Genomic DNA, 27,147 nt, shown 5'->3' on the forward strand with positions numbered 1-27,147 from the left:
AAGACCCTACCTCTACAAAATAAAAAAAAAGTTATCCAGGTGTGGTGGCATATGCTTGTCATCCCAGCTACTTGGCTAATCAGGAGGCTGAGGTGGGAGGACTGCTTGAGCCCAGGAGTTTGAGGCTGCAGTGACCTATGATTGCACCATTGCACTCTAGCCTGGGTGACACAGCAAGACCCTGTCTCTTAAAAGAAAAAAACACCTTGCATATACATTTGATTCATCAATTAATTTTTGTCAATTAAATATCTGTCAATTAAAACAAATTTTTGACTGGGCACAGTGGCTCACACCTGTAATCTCAGCACTTTGGGAGGTCAGGGCAGGCAGACTGCTTGAGGTGAGTTCGAGATCAGCCTGGGCAACACGGCAAAATGCCTTCTCTACAAAAAATACAAAAACTAGCCAAGCTTGGTGATGTGTGCCTGTAGTCCCAGCTGCTTGGGAGGCTTAGGTGGGAGGATTGCTTGAGCCTGGGAGATTGAGGCTGTAGTGAGCTGTGATTTCGCCACTGCACTCCAGCCTGGGTGACAAAGATCTTGTCTCAAAAAAAAAAAAGAAAAGAAAAAAAGATACTGCATGGGAGAAAAATTATAAAATAGTATAACATAATATAAACCCAGGATGTTTTATCCCCTCTATAATGTGTTATTTTGGATATTTCAAATATATGTAAAAGTATTTTTGAAATATGGAAAATGTAATTATATTTTAGTATCTACCCTAGAAAAATGAAAACTTATGTTCACACCAAAACCTGTACACAATTGCTTATAGCAGCTCTAATCAGTTTCAAAAATCAGGAAATAACCCAGATGTCCTTCAGTGTGTGAGGGCTAAGCCATGCAGTGTCACATCTATGCAATGGAGACAGCTACTTGGCAACAGAAAGGAGAGAACTGTGACACATGCGACCATCAATGACCTTCCATACGATGAGCGAAAGAAATCGCTTCAAGACTTATGTCCTTCATGCTTCCATTTTAGGACATTCTCAAAAAGACAGGGATGGACAACAGGTCAGCGGCAGCCAGGGGCTAGAGTGGGGACAGGACGGTGTGAGGGAACTTGGGGTGGGGGGTGGGGGGATGGAACCCTATTCTGACTATGGTGTCAGTTCACAAACTCACATGTGTGTTAAGATCAACAGAATGTTACACCGAAAGAAAAGTCATTTTTCATGTATAATTAAAACAAAGAACCAGCGTGTCCTAAACGAATTTTTTAAAAGCTAATGATAACAAATCTTTTAGGCAGAACTGCTGTATTTTTTTTTTTTTAAATCAGAAATCACAGTTAATCTTAAGGATCTCAACCACCATACATCCTATTCCACAGGTGAGCTGTTAAGTAGGCTTACCTGGGGCAATCCCCCCTGGAGAAGTCTACCTCCAAGACTGTGAAGGTATGTTTCCATACAAACCTTTTAAATTGGAGCTGACAAATGAATTCACTTTGGATTAATGATGTATTGATGTAAGAAATGATGTATTAATGATGTATGAAAATGATGTATTATGTCAATTCTGTTAAGCTAAGAATAAGTTACAACTGAATAATTAATGGCCAACAGAAAATAAGAAAGACTAAGGAAAACAGTTTTGTATAGCTACCTTTCTTGATAGAAATGCAGTTTGTACTTACAGACTGCTTAACTATATCAGTCCAGTCTGGAGCAACTGCAAATTCAGGATTTTCTTCCAGCCACCTGGGTAGATCCTTCATTGGAGGCGCCATAGCTCCACCCATCTGGGTAGAGGCATTTGACAAATGATTAAAAACACAGTCTTCCCTCCCCTTTCTATCTACTCCCTCCCCCTTCTATAATACACACACACACACACACACACACACACACACACACACACACACACACGCACACACTCACACATGCATTCGGGCAGACGGGATTCTTTTCTTCTATAGAAGAAGGCAGGATAAAACACTTCCTTCTGGGCTAAAAAATCGCATAGTGATCAATTCCCTTTCCCAGCGTTTACCTTCTTTCCATTTCGTTTATTGACAACAGGCACCCTTTCTTCTCCTGTCAAAGTGTTTATATCCAATTTATTAGGGTTTCGACATCTATGTCGTTTCTGTTTCGGTTTCTGAAATGAGGAAAATAGCATATCTGCATTCTTCTGCAAAAGAAAAAACATATTTAGTAAAACTGGTATTTAGTACTTAGTCTTCTCTATATAAATCCCAAAGAGAACTGTCAGATCATCTTCAATTATTATGGAAGTTTCAAGAATCATTTTAATTATTAATATTAGAAGCCATATTTTTCTCTTTGAAAGAAAAAACTCCTATTTTACCCCTGTCCATTAAGGAACACATAAGTGAGAATTGGCTTTTCCTTTTGTCTATCAATAACCTCACTTAAAGTTTTTCTTTAAATGTTTAACCAAGTCATGATACTTTTAAAGGAGGCTTTCTGTAGTACTTTTATTAATTTCTAGTTAGTGGCTTGAATGAACACAGAGATGATACCCCATCAACAACATGAGACTGTCTGTAATGAGAACTAACCAACAGACAGATCTTGTAGGGGGTGGGAGTACATTCTGAGTCGCAAGAACATTAGGCTGAACCCAACAAAATAAAATGTAAAACTCTACGTTTAAGTTTTAAAAAATCAATCACATAAATATAGAAAGCAAAAGACTTGCATTGCTAGCTAGCAAACAGTTTGTGTGACAAACCATTTGGAGATATGAATTGTCTAACATTTAATATAAGGCACCAGCATTAGTTGCCATAAAAGCAGCTAATACAACCTTGGGCTGCAATAACTGGTCAAATCTCTGGAAGTAATGGCTTCATAGCACTCTGGGATGGCGGAGTCTTGTCTGGAGACTAGAGAAAGTGCATTCAAGAGTGTTACCCCAATACTAAGACCGCCTGGAAACGATGCCATCGAAAGAATAACTGAAGAAGTCACATGAGTTTGATGGGAGAAGCAAACAGTAAGGAAATGCGTAAGGCACATCTTCAAATAACTGTAAGGCTGCCTTCAGTAAGACAGACCTGAAGCTAGTATCTGTAATGAAGAAGATTCAACAACAATGACCTGGGAAATGTTTGAGACCAGGAAACATTCCAGGAAAAGGCAGAGGGACCAGCTGTCAGGGATTTCTATGTTGTAAGGGAATGAAGTGGACCGGCCTGCAAGATTCCTTCCAACTCTAAACTCTGAAATACTCACTGGTACATAACTTGGCATATCAACAGTGTAAGTAGGATGCAGCTTCAGCCATTCAACTAAATCCTTATTTTTAGGAGCATCTTCCCCCACCAGCCTAGTCCCATCTTCGAGATTGATAACAGGGATCCGTGTGTCTGGGTCCAGCTGTCCGGGAGAAGGAATGTTTCTTGTTGGTGGGGTCTCTATATCTTCTTCAAAAGCTTTGGTCACCTCAGCATCCTCCTGCAGAAAGTTCACAATGGTATGAATTCTCACACGAAGAGAGAGCCTCTGACAATATCCTATTTCAAGAAAATGCTATCCTAGAATGGATCTTTGATCAAAAAGGGGAAATAGCTACTAGAAACAATGTCTAGTTGTTTGGGAACCGCTATTAAAAGAAAACGAGGCTGGGCACGGTGGCTCATGCCTGTAATCCCAGCACTCTGGGAGGCCAAGGTGGGAGGATCACCTGAGGTCAGGAGTTCGAGACCAGCCTGGCCAACATGGTGAAACCCCATCTTTAGAAAAAATAACAAAAATTAGCCAGGCATGGTGGTGCTTGCCTGTAATCCCAGCTACCTGGGAGGCTAGGGCAGGAGAATCACTTGAAATCAGGAGGCAGAGGTTGCAGTGAGCAGAGACTGTGCCACTGCACTCCAGCCTAGGCAATGGAGTGAGACTTCATCTCAAAAAAATAAAAAATAAAAAAAAGAAGACGAAATTTTTATATCATTCTTCACACTGTAGAACTAGTAATTAGGTAAAAAACTTATAGTCCACTAAGGTTCCATGCTTTGAAATCCTAAGCCAGCCACTGGGAATACAACATGCAGGGTACAGTCTGGGCTGATATGCATGAAAGGCGGCCTCTCAGTCTCTCTTGGAGATCCCCGGATAATAATATTAAAGATAATTTACTAAAGGAATTTCTAAAAGCCAGTCTATATGTAACTTACTGGCACTCTGTGCACAATATAATTTTGTTGGTAGTGGGACATTTTGTCTCAGACATGTGTGGCAACATTGGAAAGAACAACGCTAACTGAAGTCTACAGTTATTTCAACCTCCAGACACCCATTTCTCCTTCCCCACAGCTCTACCATGGCGCAAGCCTTCGTCACTTCCCACCCAGGTTATTGCAATATTCCCAAATGGTCTCCCTGATTCTAACCCCGCCTATCTTCAATCCAACCTCCACACTGCTACGCTGGAGTCGGTTTTCTAAAATGCAGCTTTTCCCAGTTCAAAAAATTATGTCACATCATTCTCCTATTTTTTTTCAATAATTGCATCCCTATTACCTCCAGGACAAAATCCAGGTTCTTCCGAATGGCATCAAGGCCCTCCATGATTTGCATCCTGCCTTCTCTCCAAGCTCATCTCTGCTGAAGCTCACTTCCTCAGCAAATTCCTCAGTTCTTCAAACCCAAGAGGCTCTCTCCTCTTACACATGTTCTCTGCCAGCCCTTTTAAAATGACCAACTACTACATGATCTTCAAAACTTAACTGAAGTACCTCATCTGTTTCTCCCCATATCCTCTTCCCTCCACTCCTAGGCTTCCTTTGGGCTCACAAAGTACCCTAGACATCCCTTGGTCATGGCACACATGAACAACCAGGACACATTATGATTTATCTGCTACCCCATCCTAAACACTGCATTCTCCAGTGCAAGCACTTGACAGGACTGTATTTTTTGACTCTCAGTGCTGGCACAGGGAATAGTGCCAGCTTGTCCACTGTTGCTGAATGCACTCTTACTTTTTCATGGCAGCACAGTTAGAGTGCTGACAAAATACTAAGACAGATAGATCTAAGATCTGTCTTCTTTCATCCAGGTAATACTGCTGGCCTTTACATCTTTTCCTACTTGGTTTATTTACAGATTGATCAGTGCTTTCCTTGTATTTTATGTGCATGCACATCACCCCCAACAACACCAAATGAGGAATTCCTACATTTCAAAATGTGACAGCTAAAAAAAGAAAAAGTTTTAAAAATACATTCTCTAACTTCAATTAGGAATTCTCTCAGGCTTTCTAAATGTGACTTTAGAAAAAGAAAAATATCAACAAATTCTTAACAATGGCTTAAAATAGTGAAATGAATAAAATCAGTCTCAGATTTAAAATAGGATGTGTACTTGCAATAGGAAAAAAGCATGTGTGTTGCATTATTAATTCCTAACACCTGGTCCAGAGACAAAGCTGTGTCATGATCCAAATATTGAACATGATTGCCTGTAAACCCAGTACTTCAGGAGGCTGAGGTGGGTGGATTACTTGAGCCCAGAAGTTTAAGACCAGCCTGGGCAACATGGTGAAACCCCGTCCCCACCAAAAATACAAAACAATTAGCCGGGTATGGTGGTGCACGCCTGTAGTCCCATCTACTCAGGAGGCTGAGGTGTGAGAATCGATTGAGCCCGGAAGTTGGAGGCTGCAGTGAGCCCAGATTGCACCATTGTGCTCCAGCCTGGGCGAAACAGTGAGACCCTGTCTCAAAAACAAACCCTGTTTCAAAAACAAAAAACCCTACAAACATTGAACATGATAATAAACAAAAAGAAGTGTCAGCTGCAGAAACTTCCCAATTTGTTAAAGTTTATGGAGAAAGAATTTATCAGTCAACAAAATCTACCAAAGTAGTAGTTTCAAACAGGAAGGCTAACCACTAGTGCTACAACTCTGTCTAAGGGCCATAACCCTAGAAATGGCATTTTAACTTACGGAAAACATGTAAGTCACAGCTTACATCACATCACAAAGGGTACTTTTACAGGATTCTGAAAACAATCATACCATCAACAAATATGACCATTATGATGACTCGTGCATTGGTAATCAATTTTGAAAAAAATTTTATTTATTTTTTTTGAGACAGAGTCTCACTCTGTTGTTCAGGCTGGAGTGCAGTGATGCGATCTCGGTTCACTGCAACCTCTGCCTCCCGGGTTCAAGCAATTCTCCTGCCTCAGCAACCTGAGTAGCTGGGATCACAGGCACGTGCCACCAGGCCAGGCTAATTTTTATAATTTTAGTAGACACAAGGTTTTGCCATGTTGGCCAGGCTGGTCTTGAACTGCTGATCTCAAGTGATCCATCTGCCTTGGCCTCCCAGAGTGCTGGGATTACAGGCGTGAGCCACTGTGCCTGGCCCAATTTTGAAAATTTACTCTTAGCCACCTGAATGCTTCTGTTTTTTTTGAGACGGAGTCTCGCTCTGTCACCCAGGCTGGAGTGCAGTGGCGTGATCTTGGCTCACTGCAAGCTCCGCCTCCCGGGTTCACGCCATTCTCCTGCCTCAGCCTCTCTGAGTAGCTGGGACTACAGACGCCCGCCACCACGCCCAGCTAATTTTTTGTATTTTTAGTAGAGACGGGGTTTCACCATGGTCTCGATCTCCTGACCTCGTGATCCGCCCGCCTCGGCCTCCCAAAGTGCTGGGATTACAAGCGTGAGCCACCGCGCCCGGCCTAACGCTTCTGTTTTAATTAGACCCCACCAGAGGGCAAACAAATTTCAGTGAATGTTATTTTTCATTTCTGAACTTTAACTCAACTATGTCTTTTCCTGCCTTCTTATTAAGCTTTCTCTGAGTTCAAGAAATAGAAAATGGGCAAATAATAATAGGGATGGTGTAAGAAAAAACATGTTGAAACAGACAACTGTCTTCCCCCAATCTCAAATTTCAGTTTCCCAAAGTGTGTCCCACTGCTTGAGGAAGGGGTCCAGGATGGCCCAGTACCTGGAACACTTCCTGGAGCACCCACTCCTCACAACACAGACAAAGAGCTCCAGCCACTATGGTGACTGGGACTTCTGGTCAATAGGTTCAAGATACATAGTGCTAAACCATTTTTTAAAAAAGCACATGTAATTGTGCTCTTTGGGATAAAATTCTGGTCATCAGTAAGTCAGGCACCACATTTTTGGGTGAGATGTAGTTGAAGCAGATTAAGAAAGAAAATCATTTTGATTATACTGCATTCATTTATTTCCTCTGAATTGAGAAAGGAAAAGTCAAAATCCACTGGTTCATACATTCTATTCAAACCTATTCTAGCAAAGGCACAGCTCAAATTTTTAAAATATCTACTTACGGAGATAGGAGAATTTGCAGTCACTAGCTTTTTATGTTAACACAAATCTTAGGTCCAAAATGAAACATTTATACTAATTTTAATAAATGCCAGGCCTAAAACATAACATTGAAACTTGTTCCACCTCGAGAATTCAGATAACAATTCTAGACTCAGAAGAACATGTTTCTAGGTTGGGCTGTTCTTCTGAGAGCAATCAACACATCAGAACTTGGGAAGAATATATCCTCAAGCTACACTTCGTTCAGGCCAAGTGATCTGTATCAATGATCAGAATCATGACTGTTTATTGTAAAACTATTTCTTTAGTGGAGGAAGCTGGCTTTCATACCATGCTGCTGAGAGAAACACAGCCCAGCATCGTGAGCATTGCGGGACCCTCAGCTGTCAACATGTGCAATCACCATGCAGGCGAGCTCCCCAACTTACTGCACTCAATGACGTCCGTTTGTGGCTCATGAAAAGCAGATCAAGGCCCTCCACATTTTTCCTCCTTCCCCGCCTCCTCTTCATGGGAGGCTCTCCATCCACTAGGGAGCCATTAAGGAGATGCCTTGTGGGTGTGCGCGAAAGGCCTGCTTGGAGCAGTTCCATTTGAGTCTTAAAGGCATCAGACACTGGTGTTGAGACATTAGGCAAGATAAACTTTGAAGAAAGAGATGAAAAATTTGAGGTAGAGCTTGTTGCCTCTCTTGAGGCCTTTGATAAATCTACAACTTTTTCTTGTCCATTTTCTGAGACCACCTGAGACTCTCGAAGCTGGGCAACCATCTCCATGAGATTTCGCCTCTTGGCAGCTCTTTCGGCCTCAATTTCGATTTTTCTCCTCCTCCTCCTCCGCTGGCGAGGGACAGAGAGGTTGAGGGCATCTTCCTATTGAAAAATTCCAACAGAATAGAGTTGCAGTGAGCCAAAACAGTATTGGCTATATGGGCTGGCTTTTAGAAATAAGGAACAAGAAGCTTAAGGAATTAAGCTTTCATGACTGGTGCACAGAGCTGAGGAAACAGCAGCTATCTTATTTCTAAGCAGGGCCAGTGAAATATAAGCTCGCAAACTCAGTTAAGGCTTAGAGAGCTCCCTTTTAAGCTGCAGAAACAAACCATTCTAATTCACCTTTGACAACTGAGGAGAAGTAGTGATGTCCTCACTCCCACTAATGCTGGCTTGGCCGACCATGGAGAGCTCAGCAAAGCTCCTCTTCTGCAAGGGGCTGTCCACTGCGGTGGGTGTGTAACCTGGGATGAGGCCTTGGAAATCAAACATCTGGCGCCTATTTACTGGCCATTTGCCTTTCAACACTGCTTCACAGATGTTGTCTAATCGGTTTATCATTACTCTATCCTGGAGGGAGAAGAAAAGTCACAAGAAATTTTAACAAAGCCCTGGTTAAAATTACTAGATAAATACATCCATCAAGATGCAAAAGAGCATAAAATGTTTAAAAGTCAACTGGAGGACAAAAAGTAAAAGAAAACAAGGCAAGAAACCAAACAAGAAAGTAAATAAACAAAATCTCCTATAATGGCATTGCTCTGGCAGAAGGTCCTAGGTGGCTTCAACACAGAAAAACATGCTATTTTTTAATCACGAACACTGACTACATAAAACAGAAAAACGTACTACATAATCACCACCTTCAAAATATCTTCGTATTTAAAAAGTAACTCTTGTACAAGCTCCATAGAGCTCTGCTGGTGGATGTCAGTAGATGACAATGGAAACCCTGCATTAGCTTCTTGCCGCCCTGGCCCTTCAGATCTACAGGCTGGATTGCAGTCCCAGGAAGTGGGACATCATTAGCGTCACTATTAATAAAGTTCAGCATTATGAAATGGGCACCAACCTAGGAACACCTAATGAATGTCAATTTGCATTCCCTACCTATTATCACTTCAAATTTCATTGAAGCGTGTACATTAAAAATTTCTAATTACAGCTTTAGACTGAGTTTCCATAGATTAAAAGTGCCTGCTACTATAACCTTTGACTGAGCTGGGAAACTCCCTCCTACACTCAATAAAGGAGGTTAGCATAACAGGGGAACTAAAGGGATAGACAGAGGAAACAAAATGTCTTTGACAGTACATTCTTTGGTCAAAATTTTCACCTTGTTTCTTAAACAACAGTAATACTGGGAAAGACCAGCCTGGAGGTAGGCTGACTGAAGCTCATTTTTTGTGTTGTTTTAAACCAGACAGCCCTGTTATGGTGATTAGGATGATTTCCTCACCCTGAAAAACAGACCTAAATTACACAGGGAATTATTATAAAATTATACTATTTAGCCAAAAAAGTAATTTCCATTTTGCTTTTGGTTACAGATAACTACATTTGGAATTATCTCATAATGCGTTAAGAGCAAATGGGTCAACAGTACACCCTCTCCCAAGTCAAGAAGCTGGTAGGTTTCCAAATATACAAAGCTGTCTTAAATCTGGAGGCTTTATTTCACAAAAAAATTTTAAAACACAGTGATAATCCATAGATTATAGTAATGAGCCATAGATTATACTAGACAACAGGGGTAAGTAACCTAAAAGCCACATGGAGCCAAAGATCAATCCATATAAACACTTCTATTTCTTCTTATCTTTCTTTCACATTACATTTCCCACCCTATTAGAAAAGTGTTCTACAATTTTTTTCTTTGGGCTTTTTCCGATCATTCTTTAAAAGCGTAAGAAAAATCTATAGTCTTCATATACTGTGTCAAAAGTTTACCTTAAAATTATTTGAAAAATCAAGCTAGAAAGATTTCCTCTACCCTAATCCTTTTTGGTCAGCAAAACAACAGCAACAAAAACCTGCCAACCTTAGGCCAAAACGAGAAGGCAAATGTTCTTTCATGAAGGAGCTGAGCTACTGAAGGATCTCCGTCCTCCATGTAGAATCCATCTCGGGTTTCATCTCTAGCAGTGCTCATGGAAGCATTGCTTTCTTCATCAAAATTCTTCCCTCTAGAGACAGCTCCTGCTGAGAAATGAGTTAATGTGCATTACTCACAACCACAGTATCAGGGAAACTGAAGTTTAGAAAGGACATGATTAAAAATGTGAATACTAATCAGCTCCATTTTATTGAGTACCTACTACATGGCTAGAACGGTACTGGGCACTGTTGTCTAACGCTTGCAACAGCCCTTTAACATAGATGGTGTTATTTCCGTCTTGCAGATGATGACACAGAGGCTTAGAGAGGTTAGTCACTAGCCACCTAGCACTGTGCAAGTAAACCTTACAAGAGGCTGACAGCCAACCAAGTCATTGACTCAAGAGCCTATGTTCTTCCACACAGAAAAAAAGGCTGACCTTCTGGCAAAAGCTGAAGGTTCCAGCTACAGCACAGTATGTGCTCTATTTTTACTTTGGGCCAGTTTCAGCAACCTTATTGTGACTTAAAAAATTGGTTATTTTTAGATTCTATTCCTACTCTTTACTTCTGAATCAAAACATAATAAGCACCAATTGTTTCAAAATGATTAACAATATTTACTCACTGAATGACCACCTTCCCTCACATTTGTCAAAATTAAAATCACATCGAATTCTTAAAACACTGTCACTACAAGTTAACTTCCATCGTTAAACCAAAAGTTGCTAATGTGTCCATGCAACTCTTCTTAGAGTTTATGTTGTTCAAAATACCATGGTTAGGTGCTATAAGGTGCGAGGGCAAAACACAGGTATAAGCGTAACTTGAAATCATCCCTTCACAGAAGAAAATGTACACTAAGTACTCGTGAAAAAGAAAAGATCAGGTGCTGTGCTGCCAGAAAGCAACGCATCTCACAACCAGCTGCTGTGGAGTCAGGAGAGGGGCCAGTGGTAAGGCCTTACCTTCAGGCTGGGAAGACTCTTCCGACTTATCGTCATCCTCCAGCTTTTCCTCTTCATCCTCTTCGGAACCTTTCTCTGAAATAGATTTGGACCCAGTGTCTGCGCCGACCTCGACACCTTTCAGTTCATTTTTCACAGAGCTGGCCTCCGCCTCACATTCCTGCTTGCTCTCCTTCCCACTGCCATCGGTTTCTTCTTCCTCTTCTTTGCCCTCACATTTCTCCTTGGCAGCTGGGTTTTCAGACTCCTCCACTTTGCCTTCGGCTTGTTCCAGTACCTTCTCATCTTGAATGTGAGCAGATGAGATGACTGGAGGAGTCTGGACAAATCCAACTGCCAGTGGGTTCAAGGAAGATGTATTACCTGCCCCTCTGTTTTGAGCAAAGTTTTTATGTGCATCCAAGAAGGATAACTCAGGGTCATTGAGGATGTGATAATCTGTCCGACTGACCCCGTGTTTAGCAGCACCAACCAGCAAGTCTCGGTCATGCCGTCCGCACTCCCACCACTCCGGCAGATCCAAGTTTGGTTGGCAGAGCTTAAGCCTCTCTCCCAGCTGGGGGTGATGGAGAACCTGCTCGCGGATCTTCCGTAGCAGCTCAATGCGGTACAGAGTTCGAGAGGCTCGCTCCTCTGTGATGGGCTCAATTATGGAGGAGAGGTCGGGCGGTTCTGTAACACAGAAGGGCTCATATTTACTTGGGAAGAACTCAAGGGCACTCTACATTGTACACTTTATTTTTCACTTTACTGGTCTGTTTGTATAGAACTTTGTTGCTAAATGTACCTACCATCATCTGGCTTGACGGGCATTCGACATACTCGCCTACACATGGCCACAAAACAACTGAAGTATTTCTCCAAACTCTCATCAGATTTTTTGTCAAGCCTGGCAAAGGCTCGAAATTGGTTCCAGTCAAATTGCTGTTTCACAGGGTCAAAAATAACCCCAAAGGTGGATACCACACGGTAAAAATCAGCCTCTTCTCTTCTTGTCCACCTGTTAGAAAGATTGTATTAGCTTGCATCATACTTCAGGAAAAGACTTAATATTTACTGTTTCTTTTCCTCTTTCCCCCAGACTTTATACACAGTAGTTATCTGGGGGTGGGGAAACAGACTGCTTTGCTGGAGTGAGCCTTTCTTTGGTGGTCCCTACCGTTGATATGAGTCCTGTCTCTTGAGGGTCTACAGGAGCAGGGCAGAGGGGAATGTACCGGGAGCTGAGTGGAAACCCTGAAGAAACTCACTTTTGCCGCTTCTCAGATATAATAGCTTCCCTTTCCGCTTCCAGAGCTCTCACTTCCTCTCGAGGCCGCCGTCTGCGCCGGTCAGTCTTCATTAGGGCCTCTTGCCTCATCTGTTGCCTTTTATAGCTGCGCTGATAGGCAGTAATGAGCCGGCGCAGACGTGTAGTCAGGGTTGAAGTGTTAGGCCAGTAAAGTTGGCCTAACTCAGCATTACTCTCACTGTGCTTGCCTGGGGAAGTGGAAAAACATTTTTGAAATGTGTAGCTGCAATCTTGCAATACACAGAGTATTCCAACAAAACAGGATGACCCATTAAGATTTAAATGACAGTGTGGGAAAGGGCATCTCAGTGCCCTCATTTTTAATATATAAATAAGTAATAACATTCGCTTGGAACATATACACTTATTTCTTTTTTAACTCCTTAGAGGGGATGAAAACATTATTTATTAGTCCTACATAAAGAAACACACTTTACAGCATAAACTTCTTATAAGGTACTCTCCTCTAATGTATGTGCAATAATCATCTTGAGTATAAAAAATAACTGCATAATTGTTGTGTAATGATTTTATATTCGGTAAAATGTCAATATTCTAAATAAACTGAAAATATTTTAGGTGAATACTTAGCAAATACTCTATTCCCAAGAGCTATAGTTTAGATGCTTGAAATTTTTCACTAATTAGTGTAAAATATAAATCAGCTAATTATCATCAAAGAAACAGTTATCCAATCTAAGAAATTCAATGTTATGAAAATACAGCCATTAACAAGAATTAAAATGATTCACAAAACAGGTCAATGTAGAAGAAATAAGGTGTTAAGACACTGCCATCATGAAGCAGGACAGTCCCTACCACGTGAACAATGACTGCTCAGCGCATGTCTGCTCGGCTACACGAGCTTTTCTGGGGCCTTACCTGTGGCATGTATTTCCATGGATTCTTCCTTATCCTCTGGAGGAGAATTTGCAAATTCCTTGAAAGCAAAGCAAGAAACAGAATTATTTTAATTTGGGGTCTCATTTTTCTTTGTCTTTTAAAGAAAAGGTTATTATCTATAAAGTTTAACAAGTCTTATGTGGGCATATAATATTTTAATGGAGCTATAAAAGCCAATATACTCAAGTCCATACATCTATTTCATCTTTGAATGGTGTTCTGGTTGGTTTATATTCTGGGTCTTCATCTTCTCTATCAAATTCTCCCCTATGTAAAACAAACACAAAAATTATTTGAATCATACTGATAAGCAAGAGAAGGAAGGGGGTGGGTAGGACAGAGTAACAATCTGCCCAGTGCTACTTTTAATTATGGGTTTGACATCAAAAGCAACTCTATCAGTATTTAAAATACGCAGCCATGGCAGTGTGGTGGAGGGGGTCCGGGGAGATTGGGGGAAATGACATTTGGAAAAGAAAAACAAGTTTCAGATTATCAAGATAATGTATATTGTTTAAACAGTCATTACAACATACAAATAGAGTAGACTGGTAAACATCACTTGAACTTCAAATCAGACGCAATATAGTGTGTAGTGCAGGGTAAGAACTGAACCCTGCCAATAGATGTGAAACTGACATAAAGTTTATTCAAATTTTAAAATGTCCTTCTTACCCGTCACCACCATCTGCTAGCATGTCTGTTCCTCTTTGCTCGGCAGCTATGGCCTTGGCATCAGGCATACCAACTCGTTCCAGAAAGCACAGCGCGGGGTCAGCTCGCATGGAGTTGTACTTCTCATAGCCTGTGCCGTGCCCATCCGTGCACAGAAAACACACAGAAACAAAGAAACGCCTCGTCACTGGCAAAATCACATCACTGGCAAAATCACAGCACTGCCACAAGTTTGTTTCTCAGTCAAGGTTAGCATCTATGTTGAATCCAAGTGGACCTTGTTTTAGTAGAGCATTCTATGGAACGCTCCTTCTAGGGAAGCTACTGGGGGCCAAGTTACACTTCAGGGATATTATCAGAATTACCACAAACACTAATAGAAAAACAGGTTCAGAATAACTGCAAGATGCCTGGGAGGATTTCTGACCCTATTTTTCCCCAGATCTAATTTTGCTTGACATTTAGAAGGCTTCGCAATGTTCCTTTATGACCTCTGCAGGGGTGCGCTGAGTCTACCCCCATCCACCCTGTGAATAGCATCGGTCCTACAGGAACTCGCATGGCTGGCTGAAAAATCCCCATATACGTAAGGCCAGCGAACCTGTCTTATTAGGTTTAGGATGATGCATGTCAGTAAGATGACACTGTTCCCTCTATGGTTTTCAAACTGCAATTTGCTTTTTGACTGCCCAAGTTGACTAGATGGAAAATGGCAGATCCCAACAGTGCACTGCGGGAAAATGATTTTGAGGCTGAGCTCACAAAATGCGGCTGCAGTACATAGGCAGAACAGCACAATTCAATTAGGATGTGTACTACAACACACCGCTCCTAACTGCTGTAGAGCCGCAAGCCAAACTGTAATCATGAAAGGTTTTATAAGCCATCATTCTCCCCTTTAGTCAGGCTGGGCTGCTGAGAATACCTCCGCGACCTCCAGAGAATTGGGATTATAATCAGGAATCGCTCACTGTATATATCATGCCAGTTCTGCATCCCCAGCCTTTCAAAGTTAACAAGGCTGCATCCCACTCAGGGGAGCCGCGAGTTCTCAGCACTGACATTTGTGAAATATTGCTTGGAACAAAGCCCAGGAGGCACTTGTACAGATTAATAGCAGAGGTTAAGCCCACCGTCCACTTTGACACTGGTTGGCAGAGTTAGCAAGGGAAGCCACGCTGGAAGCAAAGTTTAGGGAGAGCTATAGTACAACTTGGCTATTATTAAAACAAATATGGTTTGGGTTTTATTTACAGCCAAGAAAGAAATGTTTTCTTCTCAAATGCTCAACAAACATTCAAAAACAGCATCTGATATTTACAGTTCATATTAGATTTTTAGTACAGAAAAATGGTAGACGCCAAGAGTCCTTTGGAACTATCCTCATTAATATTATGACTTTGGAAAAGAGTATGTAAAGAGTTCTAAATAAAGACCAAGCCATACAGTCGAGATGTATTCAAACAGAAACGTCACTTACCATGTTTGAACACTCCAATTAAGAGGGATTTGTCTGCTTCCTTATCCCACCAATCTGCAGGAACTTCAGCATGGAAAGGTTCAGGGATCCACACATCGGCTTCACTGAAAGACAACATTTATAAGAAATATTAGTATTAAAAAAGAATTCCAAGTAATGAATGTGCTACATAGCTCACGTGCCCTCTCTCCCACGATAAACATCTGAGCATGGTAGGGAGGTATCAGCAAGGTTAAAAGAAAGGGCATGAGTCAGTAGCCCTCTGCCATGACCAGAAATGAACTTTATCACATGGTATCCCATTTTAAGGGTCATCTCAGAACACCAGTGCTTTAGTTCACACCTCTTTACACTACAAACATAAATACAAACAGCCTTTTCCTGATTCTCATCACATCCCCAAGCACGAAGGACAAATACCGCATTCAAGATGCAAAAAAGGAGATGGGTTACTAGTGGTTTATGAAGGTTCTGAAACACAATCCATGATGTTTTCCGGCTACCCAGATTATCTCACTGAGGTTGAGAACAAACGTGAGCTCGCACTAACCTTGAGTCAGCACCCTCTAAGATCTTATCTGCCTGGTCTCCTATCACTTCTTGTCTTAGGTAGTACAGCATGCGGACACGCAGCAGGACCCTGGAGAGGAAGACAGAGGGGGGAAAAAGTTCTTAACTTCAGGACTGTTTGCCAACAGTGGCTTTTGGCAGCTGCTGCTGTTCATCCATCATCCTGCCAAGGCTGATTAGCCATGCTGTATGGTAGGCTTGAAGCGTGACAGATGGTGGCACATAATCACCTCTGTGTGGTGCTTTCTGCTGGCTTCCAACAGGCCTGCCTGGCAACCGCTCACACTGCACAGAGAGGGCCCGAGCTCAGCCCAGCCTAGGCGCACTTCATTTAGTTCTACCTAGTGCAGCTTGTGAAGTTTAGACACGTACCCTACCACTGCCTCTGAAGTATTGAAGCAAGTTTGTAAACAACTGAGCAGATGGCTTTCAGTAACTGTTCTGCTTCATTATCTCGTAAAATTTCCTCAGCTGCTGCCTTAATACCATTTTTGGAAGCACATCAGAAGTTGTAGGAATAAACGAGATATAAAATCTGGTTTTACTACCTTACAATAAACCCTCAATATGGAATGTCAGGTTTTTCAGATTATACAACTTTGCTTCCGAGAAAGGAAGATGGCGACAGGGTAGGGTAGAAGGTGTGTCCTTGCTCTTCTCCTGTATGAAATACTGTGTTAGACATTTTTATTCCTTCTAGTTTATTGTACCTGGGAACCTAAGTTGTAGTAGCTTGAAAAAAAATAAAACATTAGAAAATTAAAATGTGTCCAATTCACTGACATTCTTAATCATTCTCAAGAAATCAATTTTTTAAAACTTGGAATTCTAGGAACTAGATTTTCAATCCTGCTTGGAGTTTCTCAGTGGCTAAAACATAATTCTTTCAATAAAGTCCACCTGGTAAGTCCCAAAAGCCAGTGTCTACCAAAGCTAGCATCCCCTGCTGGACAGCCCTGGTGTGCATTCGGGACTGACAACGTGAATCATAGCCTTCTTGGCCATGAGTACATGATAATACAAATGCTATTTCCCCAGCTGAATAATCCCATCATGTACTTGTACAGCACTTTACAACCAACGTCTCACACTTATACTAGCCCTTTTGATCTACACGATAGCCCTATGATGAAGCAGGGCAAGTTATAATTTCCATTTTCAAATGAGAAAACTGATGGTAGCAGAAGATAAGTGACAAATCTAAGGCCACAGAGTTACCTTGCACATGGCACAACTGGAACTAGGTCTTCAGGCTCTACTACAGCATGCTGTTCTCAGGGTGTGGAAACTGTCCCTAAAACTTCAAAATAACAACTAGGATTCACCACAACAGACAACTCCCAATCATACATCAACAGATGCTCCTCAACAGGCCCTCCCTCAACCACGAGCCTACTCACGGCCAGCATGGGTTCTGGATAGGCCAAGCGTGAGCTTACAAATCCCCGAGGAGACTCACTTTGGATAACTCCTTTCTATTTCTTTAGATTTTTTTTCTCTTGTTAACTCATGAGATTAAACATTGACTGTACCATACTGAACAGACATTTTCTAAGAGTGTAAGTGGGGTCGGATTTTAGGGAACACTCTTATGCCACAGCAGTAACCACCAAGTTTCTGAGATATCAAAAGGGTTGGAGATAATGGTTCTGAAGACGCCTCAGAGCCTCACCACAGCCCCAAGGAGCGGGGAAGACTTCCGAGCTGAGGCTGCCCTCATCTACTTGGGTTCAAACCTGGTTCTGCCCCCTAACTGGCTGAGGGTCCTTGAGGAGGTTATTCAACTTTAGTCTCAGTTTTCTTGTCAGTTAAATGGGGGTAAAAATCATACTAATCTTAGACAACTCAAACAGATAATCCATATAAAGCGTTTGGCATGCTGCCAGTATTATGTGCTCAGACTTTGTTGCTGCTACTTTTACAAAGAGAAATGCATACTTATTTACATCCTGCCTTATCCAGCTGAGATCTTGCTGCCAAGGTCTACTGGACTCACCAGGAAAGTGAGTCCTCAAGAGGCTGAATAACTTGCTCAAGGTCACACGAAGCTAGGACATAGAGCTGATCAGTAGCATTGTTGCCTGAACTAGTGATACGGAAAAATGCATATTCAGAATAAGGAAACAACATATGCAGATGTTAGTTTAATAGGAACTGTTAACAGAACTCCAAGCAATGAAATAAATTTAGGTTCAATATTATTCAATTATCTACAATCAGTTTTTGGAAATAAAGGTAAGAAATACGATTCTAAACTCATAGGCAGAAAAAATGGACCCAGCAACTGAGATAATATTAAGCAAAAAATAATACATGAACTCCCCAGTCTTCCCTCCACTGTACGCAGTTAGTTGAAGGTGGGATCATATAATGCTGACTACTATTCTCTAACCTATACTGGTTAAAAACCAGTCCTCTACGATGTTCATAGTACCATTATTCACAACAGCCATGATAACCAGCCCAAGCGTCCATCAACAGATGACTGGGACAAACAAAACATGGCGTATACACACAATGGAATACTATTCAGCCATGAACAGGAATGAAATTCTGACACCATAACACAAGTGAACCTTGAAAATATTAAGTGAAGTAAGCCAGGCACAGAAGGACAAATAATCTGTGATTCCCCTAGGAGATACACAGTATAGACAAACTAATAGAAACAGAAAGTAGAATGGTGATTGCCAGGGGCCAGGCAAGTTACTGTTTAATTGATACAGTTTTTATATTTGGGAAGATGGAAACATTTCGGGTACAGATAGTGAGTATACAGCACTGTGAATGTAATTAATGCCAATGAATTGTTCACTTATAAATGGTAAAAAATGGTAAATGTTGTGTTGTGTATCTTATCATGTTAAAAAATAATCAGTCACCTAAAGGTATGCTATCCTGTAACTTGACACCACATTTCAAGAAAAATGGTAAGGCTGTGCAAAGGCAATAACTACACCATTTAAAAGTCTTAATAACAGAGCTGTCCCTCCATATCCGCAGGAGTATGGTTCCAGGACCCCCCTCAGACACCAAGATCCGCAGATGCTCAGGTCGCTCAGTTGACCCTCCAAATCTGCGAGTTCTGCATCTGCAGACGTGAAGGGCCAACTGCATGCATTTTTTTAAAGAATAAAAAGGAAATTAAGCTCTCCAGGTCCACCCTCTAATAACATACTTGTTACAGTGATGCTTCAGGTGTTTCTTGTAGCTGTCCTCCTGGAACAGGGCATCCGGGTTGCAGCTGGCCAGCCAGTCGGCATCCTGCACCACTGGCTGTGTGCTCTGGGCTTTCACCTTCTTTCCCTTCCTTCCCCTTGGCACAGGGGCTGACAAACCTAGAATCACCATCATAATAATAATAGAAGTCTTTTACATTCCAATTGTAGTGTCAATGGCAGAGAGCTTAATGCACGAGGCAGGGAAATACGGGCTGTATGTCACATCTCTTTATCAACAGTGTGTCACAAAGGTTCCTGGTGGCTTTGTGACCCTGTAGCACAAACAGCATGGTGGAGACCTACCGGAATGGTTGACCAAGGCTCGAGTTTGGCCATCCGCTGTGGGTGTGATCAGATCCCAGATGAAGCTTTTGATATTCTCATCCCCTTTGTAATGATTAAGACAGTACACCAGGATGGTTCTGCAGATGGTTTCTACATCTTGCTCAGTGAGTTGGCGTTTATAGCGTCCGTGGGAAAGAATGTCTGTCCACCGTCCCCAACTGCAAAGCAAATATCCAGCATGCAGAGGTGCCTGTGAGTTTCGATTTATGGCTTTACTTTAACGGTCAGGTACCAGTGTTGGGAAATCCTGGGTCAAAACTAGCAACAATTCACACTGGGTGATAGGAAAGCAATCCAGGGTGTAAGAATTAAAAACACTCCCTTACACAGTAAGCTACCCCTCAGTTCACTGCTCCTAAGCGCATGAGTTGAACTGCCACAAGAATAATGCCTACAAACCTAACCCTGGCCTTTCCAGGTACATGCAGGCTGTAGCAGCAATTTTCAGGACATGAGTGCAATCGAGGGCCTGGAAATTATGGACTTTGCTTCACACTGTCACGATTAGTACATTTTGATATTGACCAACCATCTGAGACAAAAAGCAACTCAAGATAAAAGGTGTGACTACCCCAAAATCAAGGATGTGATGCTGAGGAGTATGGCTGCATCGACCCACCTCTAAAGGGATGCCACAGTCACTGGTGAAAGGTTCTGGAAAGCTCTGAGGTTCCTTTTGAAACAGGGAGTAATAACTCCAGGCATAAGAACCATCACAGGCAAGATGTTCTGCCCACCCTCAGGTCCTCATGAGAAATGAGTGGGAGAAAGGAGTATGGACAGAAGACAGAAGCAAACAGACAACACGCCATGGGGCCTGACTGCCTGTTTCATGTTATAATCCCAGGCTAAACGGTGCCGTGCTGTTTCATCAGGGAGCCATGGAGTAAGACCACACAACAAATAGGTACAGGGGCAGGCAGCAGCAGGTGCTGTCTGAGCCATGTCTTCTCCCAGGTGACAGCAGACTGAGCCACCAAGGCAGTGCTCATGGTATGAACGGCCCCTCTGCTGCAAACTGAGAGTTGTGTTTGGAGCAGAGAGCAGCACACATCCTCCCTCAGGCCCTGCCCGTCACTTGGTCTCTTGTGACAGGTGCTCTCTGGTCCTCTCTGGCTCCTGTGAACTTCTTGAAGTTTCTCCAACCACAAGGCTAGCTCTCACTGCTAGGCCTTGGAACACACTGCTCTATCTGCTGGGACCTCACTTCCCTTCCCTACCCAAACCCCAGCACTCCCTCTTACCCTGGCTGATTTGTGATATCCACCAAGTCACAGGCTGTACATGCCACCTTTTGTGGAATTCCTTCTTTCACTCCTCCTAACCCCAGAAGTGGGGAGACAACACCGGTGCTGTGTCTTAACAGCGAGCTGACAGGCTCTATGCTCCACAGCAGAGTGCTTCCCTGTCACAGCACTGTCACAGTCTGCACCACTTCTACTTGCTCACCTGCCTGCCTGAGCCATGACTGTCTTGCTAAGAGCTCCACCCCTAGTGACTGAGAGGATCCTAGACAGTGCCCAGCACACAGGTGTTCAGTACATAGTGACAACTATGGGAAGAGGGAAGGGCCTGACTGAAAGACAATCTGAGCTAAGCCCACTTCTTAGCTGTAGGAGTTATTTATGTGTTCCATTCCTAAAGTTACCCACAGAATTCTCAAATCTGATGATTGTGCTGAAACATGGCAGCAGGCATGGGTAGGCAAAGGGCTTTTGGGGGGCAGGGCTTTTGGGATGCAGGGGGTGAGTCTCTGCCCCATGTAAGAAGAGACAAGAGAGGATGTCCAGCTTCACAGATAATGAGGATGGACTTCTGTTGAACAAGCATTTATCAGCACTGTGTGTCTGCTCACACTGCACTACGCACTGAGGGCACAAAGAAGGAGCTTCCATCCTCAAGGAGCTGCAAACCAAAAGAGGGAGGCGACTCAAAAATTGTAAACAACATTATGAGTGTGATGGGAAGTGCAGGCCGGCCAGACTCGGTTGCAGAGCACAAGCTGATGCCTGCGTTGGACACCCACGGAGAGCAGAAGGGACGTAGGTCACCTCTCAGTGGAGGTGCACATGGGGGGTCCTCTAGGCAGTGGGAAGAGCTTGTGCAAAGACACAGATGAGATGGAGCGTGGCGCACTGAAGGAGATGAAGCCGTCTGTCCTAACAGAGGCTTGGACTGCCCATGGGAAAGAACCAACAGAAGATAAGGGCCCAGAAGAGCTCTGGATGCCATGTCAGCATATGTTTGTATTTACTCTGAAACTAATGGTAATTCATTGGAAGAAATCATCCAAGACAGGATGTCATCAGATCTGTAGAAAGGTTACTCTAGTAGCAGTTTTTTTTTTTTTTTTAACAGGAGTTGCCTATAGTCCCACAATCTGCTAGACAACTCTTATTGACCAATTCAGATATTTACTGAGCACCCTGCCATTCGAAGTACTGCTTCAGGCATCACAGCGATTCAGAGATAAATTAGACATGGATCCTGCCTTTCAGAAACCTGTAGTCCAGCAGGAAAAATACAACACTTTCACAAAATTCAAATGACCATTCATGTTTCATATGAGTTGCAAGGAAGAATTTAACAAGTGAGATTACTGCCTTTGACAATTTTTTATGAGAAATATTAAAAGCTTATGACAGTCCTAAATTTTATGCAAAGCTTGTAAAGTGAGAAAAGATTATGTAATTTTGACACTTTGTTCTTAATTATTAATAATCAACATGTAAATCTGGATCTGGCATAATTCCTTAAGGTACACACAAGCACCTTAACTTCAGGTGACCTCTGAACCAGAAGCATCTGAACAACTTAGATTATGTTAACCAAACGGTTCCAAAGCCCTGTAAAGTTACTGCAGAAGCATTCATTTGACTGCGCAAACGGATGTCACACAAATTCAAACACAAATACAGCTTTTCTCTACCAGTTTGGAATTCTAACTACTGTTACAATAAAATTCCATCTTATGTAGTGAGTCCTACTTACCCATAGACAAGCAGATTCTTCTCCACTCTGAAACACTCACTCCTTGCATAGCCCTGTGACTTATCCTGGGGGCGCCGTGGCTTTGCACAGGGCTTTTCTTCAGAATCACTTTCCAAGTCTGAGAACTCCATCAGCTCATCTTCCTTCACTGCACTGTAGAGCCTGGTCTGCTTTCTCACTCTTGGAGTATCAATAACCAGGTTGTTCTAACAAAAGAGGAGATACATTTGAAATTTCTCAAAGAGTGGCTCTTGGTTTAGATCAGATAGGTGTTCAAATGGGACTTCTTACTCACCCTCCCATTTAAGGCATCAATATCCAATTCAGCCTTCTTAGCCCACTTTTGCCAGAAATTTGGATCATCCAAGGAAATATCTGTCCTATTTCCAGATGCAACAAAACTGGCCTAAAGAGAAAAAAGAAACGCATTACTTTGAGAGGCTTTTCTCAGAAGTAGAATGTAAAGCAGCTTTTGTTTATGTATTTGCTCCAATATTGTGCATTCCTTCACTTGTGCCAGACACTACAGTAGATGGGACTAGAATGACAGACTGGCCCTCAGGCAGCTCACTGACCAGGGCCTGAGACCAAACCAAAGAATTACACTGCAGCGTGATAAATGACAGGAAGCAAGGGTACAGACCAGTGTAAGTGATATACAGAGGAGGGGCCCCTAACCTGGTTCAGGCAGGGTGTTGCTGGAAACTGAGAAGAAAAGGCTCTTCCATAAAATGATGCCTGAACCATTTTAAAACATTCATAAAACAGGAAAGCATGTGGAAATGTTCACAGCAGAGCATGTGCCAAGGCACAGAGAGTAAAGGGGATAAGGGTAGTCAGGGAAGAAGAGCCAGAGGTCGAGCTGGTAAGGGAGAGAGAAGCCAAGTCAAGCAGTGTCTTGTATGTGTTATTAACAGAGTTTGAACTCTATCCCGAGGGAACCAGGAACTATTTGAAAATAGGAATAATCTCATTATGGACACAATCATATCCAGAGTCACAAGTTGGAAAGGTCATACCAATGCTTGGAGCATGGAGGTCAGAACACAGCAGAAGAGGCCACTGTAATAATTTACAGAAGAAATAACAAAATGGAGAAAAGAAGGTGGTTTAGAAACATATTCTTTAGGCCAGGCATGGTGGCTCACACCTGTAATCCCAGCACTTTGGGAGGCCGAGGTGGGTAGATGGCCTGAGGTCAGGAGTTTGAGACCAGCCTGGCTAACATGGTGAAACCCTGTCTCTACAAAAAATGCAAATATTAGCCAGGCATGGTGGTGCACACCTGTAATCCCAGCTACTCGGGAAGCTGAGGCAAGAGAATCGCTTGAACCCAAGAGGTGGAGGTTGCAGTGAGCCGAGATTGTGCCACTGCACTCCAACCTGTGCAATAGAGCAAGACTGTCAAAAAAAAAGAAAGAAAGAAATATATTCTTTAAAAGGTAAAATTCTTGAGAAGCTGAAGGTGGAAGGTCACTTGAGCCATGTGTTCAAGTCTGGCCTGGGAAACACAGTGAGACATCATCCCAAAAATAAAATAAAACAAAAGGCAAAATTAATGGAGTCAGGATCTGGGTACATGTGAAATATGAAAGAAGAGGAAGCCAGGAAAAACCTCAGCATCCATCTCAGGCATCTGAATGATGTCAGTCAGGTGGACAAACAGAGATAGGGCAGGAGGAGAGACAGGGGTGATAAGTTTGGCTGTGCACATATTGAATACACAGTGCCTGAGAGCTCTGAGAAAATAATCTGACACAAGGCTGAAAGATGTAAGGGAGAAGATGTGGGTCTCAAAACCCACCGGAGAAGAGCCTTTCCAGATTGGAGCAGCTAGGACAACTGGAGAGCCACATGCAAAATGAAGGTTGGACCCCTACCTCACACCATACACAAAACTCTATCCAAATGGGATCACAGACCAAAATGTAAGAGTTAAAAACTATAAATCTTGGAATCTAAGTTACGCTAGTGAATAACATTATGCTAACTGAATGAAGCCAGACACAAAAGATCATATACCATATGATTCCATTTATATGAACTGCCCACTGTCCAGGGTAGGCAAATCTGTAGAAAACATAAATCTTTGTGAGCTTGGGTTTGACAATGCACTAGAAACACAAGCGATAAAATAAAAAATTGGTAAACTGGGCTTCATTAAAATTACATGCTATTAAGAAGAGAGTAGGAGAAAATATCTGCAATCATATTAATACAGAACTTTCATACAGAACATATTTTAAGTCTGAAACATTAATAAAAAGAAACTCAAAAAATGAACAAAGAACTTGAATAGAATTTTTTCCAAAGATGATCTACATCTGGCCAATAAGCACATGAAAAGATGCTCAATATCATCAGAGAAATGCAAATAAAAACCAGAGTGGGATATGACCTCACACCCATTAGGATGGCTAAAACTAAAAACTCAGATAATAAAAAGTATTGAGGAAGATATGGAGTTCCATTTCCTCCATATCCTCATCTATACTTCTTACTATCTGACTTGGAAGGAAAATAGTACAGTCACTTTAGAAAACAGTCTGGCAGTTCCTCAAAGGGTCAAACATGAAGTTAACATAGGACCCAGCAATTCCATTCCTGGTATATACCCAAGAGAAATGAAAACAAGTCCATACAAAAACTTGTACACAAATATCCGTAACAACATTCTTGATAATAACCAATAGTAAAAACAACCCAGATGTCCATTATCAACAAGTAAATGTGGTATACCCATAAAATGGAATATTGTTCAGCAATAAAAAGGAATGAATTACTGATCCATGCTACAACATGGATGAACCTCAAAAACATTATGCTAAGTGAATGAAGTCAGACACAAAAGTTCATACATCATATGATTCCATTTATATGAACTGTCCACTGTCCAGAGAAGGCAAATCTGTAGAAAAAGAAAGTAGATTCATGCTTTCCAGATATGGCAGACTGGTATGGATAGGAATAGGGAATGACTGCTAATGAGCATGAGGACCTTTCTGGGGTAATGGAAATGTTCCAAACTTAGATTGCGGCAATATTTGCTCAAGTCTGTAATATGGTAAAGGCGTTGAACTGTACACGAAAGACAGGTTAATTGTATGGTCAGTTAATTACATTTCAATAAAGTTGTTAAAAATAAAAGTACAGAGTGGGCCTCAGTGAGATGGCTAGAACAAAATGCAGGTGAAACCTCAGAAGGGGCTCTCAAGTGGAACCATCTGGTGTACTCAGTGGTGACCCTGGCCAGAGCAGCTCTGATAGAGAGGCAGGGAACAGGTGCAAGCTGGAAGCTGAAAAAGCTGAAAAATAAGTAGAAAGGGAGACAGTAAAGGCTCCAGTAGATTACGTTTGTGTGGATTTTAGCTCTGAAGAGTTTATGTATGGAGATGTAGCTAAAGGAGAAAACAGAGGAGAAGTGTTTTTAAAGGAGTGACTTGATCATTCTTATAGGTTGTTTCAGAAACCAGGATCTGGGGAGAGAAGGAAGATGCCAATGGAGCAGGATCTCAGAAGTGGAGAGGACAGAGTCAAGAACACAAGTGAGGGATTAGCCTCAGGAGCTGGGAAGCAGAAACAAGGATGACAAGGTGAGGGCAAATACCAGTGGCAGGTACAGAGAAGAGAAACCAAAGCATACAGAAAGCTTCATGTGCCAGCGGTTCCACAGGGAGTTAATGATTAATTTGATTAATTCCCAATGCATCTTGTAAGCACTTTTACAAGGTACTTTCCACATGAACTCCGCCATGCTTCTATGGAAAACCTGGCCTCTTTAGATCGATCCATACCTTAGCAAATGTGGAACCTTTCCCTTCCGACTCAATGGTAATGGTGTGGGTTCGACGTAGGAGGATCTGATCAATATCTTCTTCACAGAATTTAGACCCTTCATCCTCCTCATCCATGAGTGCACCATAGGCCCCTTTTCGTAGAAGATCCTCTATTTCTTTCTTGGAAAGCTGTTGTACCTGTTTTAGAGAAATATTTAAAATACTCAAAATAATTTAGAATTAAGAGGTTTGCAGACTAAACAAATGCTGCATTTTTCTCAGAGAGTAAACCTAAATTATAACAAAGGAAAGTGTTACAAAATACACTTAAAATATTGAGGTTGAAAAATAATCAAAGGCTGAGTAATTTCTTACTATTAGTTAAACAAAGGAAGGTGCCAGAATAAATGAATGGTTTGGGCAAGGGTGGTTTTACCCCATTGGTAGCATTTTCTCTTCCACTCATAGACTGTAGCACAGCTTTATCCAGGCCTAGTTTCAAACTAGCCTTGTCGAACATTTCCCTTTCATAGGAATTTCTTGTAATCAGCCTGTAGATTTTCACAGATTTGCTCTGTCCTATTCTATGACATCTAGCCTGAGCCTGGAAGAAAAATGAAATTAATAGTTACTGCAATGAACCGAATGTTTGTGTCTCCCCACCAAATTCATATGCCGAAACCTTCATTCCAATGTTAAGGCATTTGGAGGTGGGGCCTTAGGGAAGTAATTAGGTCATGAGGGTGGAGTCCTCACCAA

The 27,147-nt window shown here is 42.1% G+C and overlaps 1 protein-coding gene across 8 annotated transcripts in view; it reads right to left on the bottom strand.

Moving 5' to 3' along the window:
• The window catches only part of CHD7 (chromodomain helicase DNA binding protein 7), a 183,615-nt gene that overhangs the window by 2,556 nt on the left and 153,912 nt on the right, over positions 1–27,147 (bottom strand). For 6 of the 8 annotated variants that reach the window (XM_032759699.2, XM_058444242.1, XM_032759700.2 and 3 more), the window contains 20 exons: positions 26,825–26,992; positions 26,407–26,586; positions 22,908–23,018; positions 22,613–22,818; positions 19,580–19,779; positions 19,234–19,393; positions 16,036–16,125; positions 15,486–15,589; positions 14,006–14,135; positions 13,525–13,597; positions 13,310–13,367; positions 12,387–12,615; positions 11,928–12,136; positions 11,137–11,808; positions 10,113–10,273; positions 8,414–8,641; positions 7,727–8,170; positions 3,212–3,433; positions 2,004–2,144; positions 1,648–1,752 (listed from right to left, as the gene is read on the bottom strand). In XM_032759699.2, coding sequence (XP_032615590.1) covers positions 1,648–1,752; positions 2,004–2,144; positions 3,212–3,433; positions 7,727–8,170; positions 8,414–8,641; positions 10,113–10,273; positions 11,137–11,808; positions 11,928–12,136; positions 12,387–12,615; positions 13,310–13,367; positions 13,525–13,597; positions 14,006–14,135; positions 15,486–15,589; positions 16,036–16,125; positions 19,234–19,393; positions 19,580–19,779; positions 22,613–22,818; positions 22,908–23,018; positions 26,407–26,586; positions 26,825–26,992 — 3,891 coding nt within the window. The remainder of the gene's footprint in view (positions 1–1,647; positions 1,753–2,003; positions 2,145–3,211; positions 3,434–7,726; positions 8,171–8,413; positions 8,642–10,112; positions 10,274–11,136; positions 11,809–11,927; positions 12,137–12,386; positions 12,616–13,309; positions 13,368–13,524; positions 13,598–14,005; positions 14,136–15,485; positions 15,590–16,035; positions 16,126–19,233; positions 19,394–19,579; positions 19,780–22,612; positions 22,819–22,907; positions 23,019–26,406; positions 26,587–26,824; positions 26,993–27,147) is intronic. The other 2 variants (XM_032759703.2, XM_032759704.2) reach the window with 2 other exon arrangements.

Source organism: Hylobates moloch, unplaced genomic scaffold, assembly GCF_009828535.3.
Source record: "Hylobates moloch isolate HMO894 unplaced genomic scaffold, HMol_V3 SCAFFOLD_9, whole genome shotgun sequence".
Lineage (NCBI taxonomy): Eukaryota > Metazoa > Chordata > Mammalia > Primates > Hylobatidae > Hylobates > Hylobates moloch.